At 39.9% G+C, this 10,753-nt stretch overlaps 1 protein-coding gene across 4 annotated transcripts in view; it reads right to left on the reverse strand.

Annotated features, from left to right (window-relative positions):
• LOC149178819 (putative RNA methyltransferase At5g10620) overlaps positions 1-9,997 on the reverse strand; it is a 48,411-nt gene extending 38,414 nt beyond the window's left edge. Inside the window, exons 1-2 of one of the 4 annotated variants that reach the window (XM_089420446.1) lie at positions 9,720-9,996; positions 9,583-9,640 (exon numbers count right to left, since the gene is read on the reverse strand). In XM_089420446.1, the coding sequence (XP_089276572.1) occupies positions 9,583-9,630 (48 nt within the window). In that variant the 5' untranslated portion in view covers positions 9,631-9,640; positions 9,720-9,996. Of the gene's footprint in view, positions 1-9,582; positions 9,641-9,719 lie in introns of all 4 variants that reach the window. The other 3 variants (XM_089420443.1, XM_089420444.1, XM_089420445.1) reach the window with 3 other exon arrangements.
• Between the last annotated feature and the right edge of the window lie 756 nt (positions 9,998-10,753).

Here is a 10,753-nt window from a genome sequence, read left to right on the forward strand (position 1 = left end):
AAGCAACTTAACCAACTAGACTCTAAGCATGCTACTATCACATGCTTTTCTCTATGATGCTATCAAGTAAACAATAATGCATACTATTCTAAAGGAATGACCAATCTTCATAAAGAACCTGACAGACAAGATGCCTTCTCAAATAGTAAAGATCTATCACATCTTCTTTCTTCGACTTCTTCTCCTTCTCAAGTTCTCCCATTTCCTCAATTACATGAGCCTCACTTCTTTCCTTTCTTTGGTTGTTCTGTTGGTTTGGACAGTCCCTCTTAAAGTGTCCATACTCATTGCACTTAAAGCATTGAACCTTGGACATATCTTTCTTCTTGGACTTTCCAAACTTTCCCTTCTTCAGCTTCTTGACTCTAGCTATAAAGGCTTGAGACTATTCATCTGATCCAATGTCATCCTTTGCCTTGATCCTAGTTTCTTCCAAAATGCATTGAGCCCACAACTCATCAAAAGGAGTTGAGTCTTTCTTAAAGTAAATGCTTGTTGCAAAGCTTCTCCATTCTGGTGACAATGCCTTCAGTACACATGTGGTCATTTCCGAATCAGAAATTGTCTCTCCAAGCCCCTGCAAGTGATCTCTTAATTGAGAGATCTTCATTAGAAAGGATGTCATGTCTTCATCCTTTGATTTCTTCATTCTATATAGATTATTCCTCAAAGACATCTTTTGTCCTAATGTACTTACAGAGTAAAAAATCATTAACTTGTCATACATAGCCTTAGAAGTTTTCAAATTTGCAACAAATGGAACAAGAGGATCCTTAATGGATTCAATGATGATCCTTTGTGCCCTGACTTCTCCCTTCTTGTACTTTGCTAGTTCTTGAGTCTTGTCTTTCCTTGGTTCAATAATTTCACCAATAACATATTGCATTACCTCATGTTTTGCAAGTATCAGGTCAATCCTTTTCTTCCATGCTAGGAAATTTGATGAGCCAACGAGCATATTGCTTTCCATACAGAAAGAACCCATATGGCCTGTAGATTCAAACATAGAGCAACAGTATGATACTTACTTGATGATCAAGAGTCTCCTCTTTCTAATGATGTCTCCAACTCTCTTGAGGCCTTCAAGATCTTCAAAGAGACTTCAATGATGGCTTCCAAACGTGATGATACCAGGCTCCTTTGATGCTTCCTTCAAGTATGTCTTCCAATGAGTCTTCAACTAGATCCTTTTCTTAAGAGAAAACAATAACCTTCTTGTAGTCTTCCTCTTCAAGCTTTCTTCAGATGAGGCCCTTTCTTCTAGATCAATAGGGCTTCCTTTTCCCTTTAGCAAACCCTTCTTGTGTCCACAGGATGATCCTTCCAGTTGCCTTATTATTCACTTTAGCTCTGATACCATGTTCGAAAAATGCAAAGTGGCAGCTTATTAATCCCAATTTTCCTTAACCTTAATACTTCTTTGTGAATTTTATTAGTCTTCTTGTGTTTCTTTATTAAATCTTCTTCATCAAACAAATATCAAGTGCAAAAATAATAAAGACAGTGGACACAGAAGTTAGGCTCCAAGTCAGGGCAAAACCCCTCCAAGGGGAAAACCCAGAAACTCTTCTCTTCTTATAGAATCTACTTCAAATGAGACAACAAAGATCCAAACCCTAGACCAAGTCCTCCTCCAAGTACCAAGTCAGCCCTTCCAAAATCACAGCTCAATCCTGCATCAACCAAGTTCCAGCTGCAACTTCGACCACAACTTCTACCCTGCAACTTCGACTTGCAACTTCATCCAACAACTTTGACCTGTAATTTCAGCCCTATAGTTGTTGCAGTAACCCTAATTCAACTTCTTCATAAAATCCTCCTTAGAGCAAGATAGCTCCTCTCAAGGTCAACGAGGTCAAGATAGAGTATTCTTCCCTCTAACAACTAGATCTTGCACTTCACTCTTCTGCAATTCGGAACTGCAATTTCAGACCTCCTGGAAGCTGCAGAAAACCTAGAATTTCGCACGTGTGAGAGAAAGATTAGCCCAAAAACAAGATTTTATTCCTTCTCTTTCTCCTCCTGGACCTTCGCTCTTCTTTTCTTTGGCATCCCAGCTATAGATCGAACTTCTCTTCTTGTGATCAAGCTTGTTGATCAGTGAGTGACAAATGAGGTCGAACTGCTCCTTTATATAGCCTTTCTAAGGGGTCAAATTCCCTACTTTAGGCCGACTTGTACTTTGGAGGTTTCCAAGACTTTCTAGACTCAAAATAAATTCTTTTACAAGATATATTTTGCCTAGAAGGATCTTATAAACATGATGTTGACTCTCTTGACTCATGACAATAAATCCTATGACCTAACAAGCCCTAGAAGCATGAAGAGCATGCTTTTACCTAGAAGAACATCAATAAAGAGCATGAAAGCCATGCTTTTAAAATAATAACTTGTTATTTTCTTATTTTGTTTGTTACATAAGATACATATTGAAATGAGTACAACAATAATTATGAAGACCGAAACTAGTTTGTTAATTTTTGGTTTGTTCTATGCTTAAGAACAATTTACTTCAATTTCTTTAATAGCTCAATATCAATATCCAGTTTAGCAATCACATCAACATGATAGTAAAACGCAAATAGAACATAAATATAAATAGTAGAAGACAAGCCCAGACAAGAGGACACAAGATGTGGCACTAGCCAGGGACAAACCCCAATGTGGGGAAACCCTTCTTCTTATATTCTTCAATAGTTCAGCAGAGAGAGATAGTACAAATTTACAAATCTGATAATTTATGATAGCAGCAAAAAAGGCCTAACCAGAAAAGTCAATGCTGGTCAAACAGGGCAGAATTCTTCCTCTAAACAACTCGGTCAAACCCAATCAACTTCGGCCTTCAACAGTAAACCCAAACAGTCCAAAACAATCCGAAAAATTTAGTCAAAGTCTGGTCAACTGAAGTCAAACTGCAGCCAACAACTAGGGTAGTCAATATTGGTCAAATCAAAGGTCAGATCACCTCAGTTTCAGTGCCCAGATTTGCGGCCAACCAAGGAGAAGTTGCCTCACCCAATCCGCGGTCAAAACAAGTCAACGTAAGTTCTCAATGCAGCCAAACAGTCCCTGCAGCTTGATCAACGCAGTCAACTCCTTCCTTTGCACGTGTGAGAGATGGCTGCCCTAATCTGCGTACCCAATAAAGTGAGGAGAGAGATATGACTGAAGATGAGATGATGAAATAATGACTTGAGGTCTCCTCCTTTTATATGCCACGTTGAGGATGAACTGGGGGTAAAAATGTTTGTTTTGCTTGCTGGCCGACCTTGACAATTTGTCAATAATACAAATAAATTCATATCTTCATTTTTACATGTCGGAATCGGATGATCTTTAGATCAATCCTACACCTCTCGGAGAGAGGAATCCAAGAAAAATATCAGCTGTCATAAATAAGATGACCCATGTGGAGTTTGGCCCTAGTTGCCAATTTTAACACTCCCTCTCAACTAGGGAGAACTCCATCTGCTAATCCATCTGCCAGTCGGTACTATCTCTGCCATCAATGCACTGCTCTGCTTTGCTGAACTATGAAGAAGAAGAAGTGATCGAGAATGTATCATACCATTCTCTACTGACCCAAAGTCAGTCCCAAATAAAAGAGAGTGTCTCATACCACTCTTACTGACCTGAAGTTAGTTCCAATTGATCCCAGATCAATATCAGTCATCCTAGCATAAGGAGTATGGTAGTACACGATGCGTCCATTGGTAGTACTATGGTCCCTATCCTCATTTCCCTACTCATTGGCGAGATGAGAGGTACTTCCTATGAGTCCCAAACTGCATGGGTAGGATGTCTTAGCAAGAGAAGGATGAACCACTCATCCTACCTACATGTCGCCAAGGGGTATCACAGGGGAAGGCTGACCCACTCACCCTGTACACAACAAACCACTAGGGGAAGGCTAAACCACTCACCCTATGGTTGCTCATCACTCCAAGAAGTACCCCAAGCCCCCCGAAGCTCCCAGAGCTCAATGTCCATATCATACAAGACCCTCATAGAAGGGTCTCTCCATGACTCCAAGTCGTTCTCAGAAAGTCAAGAATTTGACCTTTCCCAGGGGCTTTGTCAAAATGTTGGTGACCTACTCATCAGTCCCAATGTGATGAAGCCTTATTGCTCCTCGTTGTACCATATCTCGGATAAAGTGGTACCTGATATCTATGTTCTTGGAGCGAACATGAAATACGGGATACTCTGATAATCGGATCCCACTATTGTTGTCACAGAGGATCACGGTGGTATCCAGCACATGTCCAAACAGCTCATTGAAGAGCTTCCTCAACCAAACAACTTCACAAGAGGCCATACTCGCAGCTATGTATTCGGCCTCAGCGGTGCTCAAGGCAACCGACTCCCGCTTCCTGCTCATCCAGGATATCAAAGCAAAACCCAAAGAAAAACAACACCCAAAAGTGCTCTTGCGATCCACCACACTGTTGACCCAATCAGCGTCTGAATATCCATGCAGCCTCACATCTCTGGCAGTGTATCTCAGTCCATGAGTGATTGTGCCCCGAAGATATCTCAGAAGATTCTTGGCACCAATCCAATGTATATGATGAGGCTCAACCATATATTGGCTCAACGTATTAACTGCAAAACATATATCCAACGGGATTTCACCAAGAACATCAGTGCTCCTATGAGTTGACGATACTCAGAAGCATTTCCCAATTCAGGTCCGGCAGCACTACCACATAACTTCTTGAAGTTAAGTTCCATCGGGGTAGTCACAGGCTTGCAGTCCACCATCCCAAATCTTTCCAATATCTTCACAACATATTTGTGACAACTGACAACTGAGGTGACAACTGATTTGTCCTGGGGTCTAAGAACCACATCCCAGACATCATTCTTCATAATAGACTCGTACTCTTCATTCATAGCATCCTTTCATACTTGTTGCTTCACAGCTTCTTCAAATGATGAAGGCTCATTTTGAATGATAGTGTTCATGACAGTCAAGTATCCTTGATACCTATTCGGCTTCTTGCTCTCACAAAAAGTCCCCCTTGGTGCAATATGTCTCTCGGCATCTTCAAAAGTCTCCCTAAGCCATGAGGGTCTCCTCTTGGAGGAGGAGGGATTTTGGGGACGAGGATCAATAGGATCCATAGGTTCATCAACATCAGGCATTGTTTCGTCCTCTTTCTCACCCTGTTTTCGGTGTCAGCTTCTTGTCCTTCCTTGGGATAGGAAGGTTGTTGATCTTGCTGAGGACCATATCTTCGTCAAAGGTGACATCATGACTTATCTCAACTTCCCTTTGACCAACCACATAAATTCTATAGCCCTTAGAATTTTCGCTATAGCCCACAAAGATTCCTTTCTTCCCTGATGCACCCAATTTGCTTCTTTTCTCTTTCGGCACATGAAAATATACGAGACTTCCAAAAATTCTATGAGAGACATCGGGTTTCTTACCAGTGAATATTTCTTCTCGAGTCTTGGAGTCCAATGCTTGATGAGGACGTCAGTTTTGAACATACACGGCGGTATTTGCAGCTTCAACCCATAGGAACTTCGCAAGCCCTTGATCATGAAGCATGGCACAAACAACTTCTACAATAGTACGATTCTTCCTTTCAGTCACACCATTCTGCTCTAGAGTGTATGGTGTTGTAATCTCCCTCTTAATGCCATCTTCTCTGCAATAATCATGGAATTCATTTGATTCGTACTCAGTCCAATTATCAGTCCTCAATATCTTGATTCTCTTCTCGGATTGATTTTCGTTCATGGCTTTGAAGTGACAGAACCAGGTGAACACTTTATCCTTCTTTTTCAAGAAGTAGATCCAGGTCCTGCAAGAATAGTCATCCGTAAAGGTGAGATAATATAAGGATCCTCCCAAAGAGTTTACGGGCACCATACCGGATATGTCAGAGTGGATCAACTACAATATATCGGAGGTCTTGCTATTACTTGAGGGGAATGGTTTTGTAAGTTTTCCTTCGGCACATCCCGGACATACACCTTCATGCTCTACTTTGAACTCGGGCATACCTGTCACTATCTGTCTCACATCAGGTAGAGCCTTATAATGAAGATGGGCAAACCTTCGGTGCCATAGTTCAAATTGTAGAGATGTGTCGCAAGACATGGCTCCCAATGGACTTCCTCCAACTTGATATAAAGTGTCAACCCTGAACCCAAGAGTAAAAGCACCTTTAAAATTCCTTTTCCACACACGTACCTTTCCATCGATGAATGACACCTTGTATCCTTTGTCTTCCATTACCGAAATGGACACCAGGTTCTTCTTGAGATCAAGTACATATAGAACTTCTTCTAAATGAATCATGATACCTTGATTCAATTGAAGGGTAATGTTCCCTACTCCCTTAACGGGATAGGTGGCATCGTCTCCAAGAATAATCTCCAAGTTTGTCTCCTTCTCTATCAGATTAGAGAGAGCTTTCTTGTATCCAGTGAAGAGCCTGGAGGCACCACTGTCAATTAGCTAATTCCCCAAAGAGTCCAGAAGAGAGGTAGTGGAGAGGGCCAATATAAGATAGTACTCCTTTTGCTTATTGTTAACAACATTAGATTCTTCATACCTGGAGTTCCTTGCTTTCTTAGAGGGTTGACCATTTCCATGATGTCTCGCATTCCTTTTTCCTTTGCCATTGAACCTGCCATTCCTTTGATTATTATTGTTGAAGTTGCCCCTGGATTGATTGTGATCATCTTGTGATGTGTCCCTTCTATTTGGACACTCCCTTGCATAGTGGCCAAACTTATTGCAAACAAAGCACCTGCCCTTCCTTTCACCCTTTGATCCAAGTTTTCCATTGAAATGACCTTTAGACCCTGCATTATTTCTCCTTTTGGAATGAGCGAAGAAAGCAATGGATTGCTTCTATTGGAAGGCATTTCTTGCTCCACCATTTTTGTTTCTTCTTGAATGCATCTCGACATCAATTCTTCGAACCCTAGAATTTGATCATTATTGAGAATAGTGGTTCTAAATATATACCACTCGGGTGGGAGTCCTCCAAGGGTAGTGATAGTAAGTTCCCTATCAAAAATGACCTCTCCAATCGACAGAAGATCATTCTTGATCTCATTGATCCTTAAGAAGTAAGATTGAATATCCTCGTCCTTGCCCTTCTTAATATCCTTCAAACTTATTTTTGAGAAATAAAATTTGATTTGCATTACTAACCTTGAACACGCTGACCAACCTGTTATAGATCTCCTTGGAGGTGTTCAAATCGGAGATGTAGGCCACCAGACGCTTGTCAATGGAATCTCTGATAATCTTCTTCGCTTTGACTTCAGCCTTATTGTACTTGTTCTTTGCAGCAGCCGGTGCATTTGAAGGAGGCTCAGGGATTTTACCCTTCACATAATCCAACACTTCTTGTTCTTCCAAGGTCAGATCAAGAGACATCTTCCATCCATGATAGTCAGACTTTTCACGGAGCTTGTCTTCAGCCAGGAAGTGGGATGAGGAACCCATTGAGCCTTTTGTCCTTGTCCAATTGCCTTTGGTGATTGCTCTTTCACTCTTGCTTGGGCTTTGTCTTCACCTCACCTCTGATACCATGTTAATTTTTGGTATGTTCTATGCTTAAGAGCAATTTACTTCACTTTCTTTAATAGCCCAATATCAATATCTAGTTTAGCAATCACATCAGCATGATAGTAAAATGTAGATAGAACATAAATATAAACAGTAGAAAACAAGCCCAGACAAGAGGACACAAGATGTGGCACCAACCAGGGACAAACCCTAATGTGGGGAAACCCTTTATCAATTCTTCTTATATTCTTCAATAGTTCAGCAGAGAGAGATAGTACAAATTTACAAATCTGATAATTTATGGCAGCAACAAAAAAGCCCTAACTAGAAAAGTCAACACTGGTCAAACAGGGCAGAATTCTTCCTCTAGACAGCTTGGTCAAACCCAGTCAACTTCGACCTTCAACAGCAAACCAAAACAGTCCAAAAAATTCAGTCAAAGTCTGGTCAACTAAAGTCAAACTGCAGCCAACAACTAGGGCAGTCAACGCTGGTCAAACCAGAGGTCAGATCACCTCAATTTCAGTGCCCAGATCTGCGGCCAGCCAAGGAGAAGCTGCCTTGCCCAATCCGCAGTCAAAATTGGTCAACGCAAGTGGTCAAAGCAAGCAAATAGTCCCTGCAGCTCGGTCAACGCAGTCAACTCCTCCTTCCTTCGCATGTGTGAGAGATGGTTGCCCTAATCTGCGTACCCAATCAAGTGAGGAGAAAGAGATGAGTGAAGATGAGATGATGAAATAATGACTTGAGGTCTCCTCCTTTTATATTCCACGTTGAGGATGAACTAGGGGTAAAAATATTTGTTTTGCTTGCTGGTCGACCGTAACAATTTGTCAATAATACAAATAAATTCATATCTTCATTTTCCCATGTCGAAATCAGATGATCTTTAGATCAATCCTACACCTCTCAGAGAGAGGAATCCAACAAAAATATCAGTTGTCATAAATAAGATGACCCATGTGGAGTTTGTCCCTAGTTGCCAATTTTAACATGGTTACATTTCCAACAGTTGAAAACATAGGAACCAAAGGCTCCATCAAACAAGATAGAGGTGAAGGAGATAATTTTGATTCAAGTGATTTAGATGATGTGGATGTTACATATGATTTTGATTCAAGTGATTTAGATGATGTGGATGTTACAAATGATTGTGAAGTGAATTCATCTACTAACTTTGAACCAACTTCCTTTAAAGAAGTTGCTTCTCGTGATGAGTGGAAAGAAACAATACAGAAAGAGTATGATGCTTTCATCAAGAATGGGGCATGGAAGTTGGTGGACCCTCCTCCATTCATACCAAACCAATTGGCTGCAAGTGGGTCTTCAAGAACAAGTGTGAATTGAATGGTTCACTTGACAAGCATAAAGCAAAGCTCATGGAAAATGGTGTTGCCCAAAAAGAAGGTATTGATTATCAAGAGGCTTTTGCCCCACAACAAAATGGGCCACCATCTATACTCTATTTAACTTGGAAACACAAAATGAATGGAAAGTCAATCAAATGGATGTGAAGATTGCTTATTTAATGGAGACTTGAAAGAGAATGCCTTCATGTCCCAGTTGGTAGGTTTTGTTGTGAAAAAACAAGAATAAAAAGTATGTAAACTAATCAAATCTTTATATAGACTAAAACAAACATTGCACTCACAAATACTCTTTCCACTTAAAAAAGAGAATGTTAGACACATAATCCTTAGGAGATATTATTTTATTATTATTTTACCTAAATTCTAATACGGAGTTAGAAGAAATGAAGAAACTTGAGGAAGAAAAAGAATCCACATAAAATGTTAAGCTAATAGCAACCTCCTTTGTATATATGTAACTTTTAGTAAACAAAATAAGCATAAAGTATGGAGTTAATTACTATGCCTGACAACTTGCTTCTATAAGTGTGTGTTATTCACAACCAATAAACTAGAAGCATGCGTTATTCACAGCCAATAAACTAAAAGCATTTGCCCTAAGCCCTAACCTATCAAATTTAAATAGCAAGATGATGCATTAACTATGTTAAAGACTTAGAGATAAAGCATTACCACGGATCGAGCAAGGGATTTCGAATTCGCCTCTCCTGCAAATGGCATAAGAATGAAACTTCAAAAGAAAAATTGTTCTCCATGCATGAGAAGGACTCAAGTACCGTCGAATTCGGGGAAAAGGATCGGAAACTTACCAGGAAAGGGATCGTTAAAACGGCCAAAATGAGCGGAGCTCGAATCTCTTTTGGCGGCATACGGACTGAACCCTGCTATCGTGTTTGTGGACACGAAAGCCACCATTTGTTATGAAGCTTTGACTGCGGACGGTCGACTGTAAACCCTCCCTCTCTGTCACCCGTCCATTTTCTTTCTAAATTTGAATGTGTGATGATTATAGTAACATAGAGCAGCATATTATATTCTCAATCGATTCAAATACCATGAGCTTTGATTCACTGCTTCCTTTTTATCCCTTATAATAAAATTATGTAAATGTGCGTTTTTTTTAAAGAAGTGAGGGTGACAAGTGAGAGAGTCATGAGCCGCAGAGTATCGCTTAATATCTGTAAAAAAAAAAAACAAAATGGTTGTTTAACCATTATGTTTTTTCCCCTAAAAGTTATGGAAATTTTGGTCATATTTTGAAAATATCTGGCAGGGATTTATGTAAATCCAAGTAAAAGTTGTCAAAAATCATAATTTTAAGTGCCCTAAAAGTTTTTGATGGTGTTGATCCATTTTCACCATCAAAAACATGTCAAACACTGCTTCTGCAAGGTTTTTTGAAATTTTTTTACCCGGATTCCAGCGACTTTTAGCGGTTTGGGCAATTCCTCCACCTCCGACTCCAAAAAAATCCCTTTTTACGTCACTGTTTTTTTTTTAAGTGAGGGTGGCAAATGACCAAAGTGATTGAGTTCATTATCACTAAAATATATTACAACACTTTACAATCTAAACTGAATGAGGAAGAAGTTATCTTATAACATTATATTTAAATAAATAAATTTATTTATTTATTTATTTTATAGGAGTAGAGTAGATGATGACAAGATGTTTTGTTAAGGCACTCTATTATATAAAGGTTACTTGTTCAAAACTTCATGGACAAAAATCCAACCATGCTAAGGGTTGATGTGGCTCGGGCCCAGTGCAATCACCAGGTGATTTTGATGGCTTAGATGCTCCTAGGTCATGGCTATTCAAACCACAGGTTAGGCGTGTTGAT

The sequence above is a fragment of the Pinus tabuliformis genome, chromosome 4_1 (assembly GCF_031772625.1).
Source record: "Pinus tabuliformis cultivar Carrire ecotype Pingquan chromosome 4_1, CPIR1, whole genome shotgun sequence".
Lineage (NCBI taxonomy): Eukaryota > Viridiplantae > Streptophyta > Pinopsida > Pinales > Pinaceae > Pinus > Pinus tabuliformis.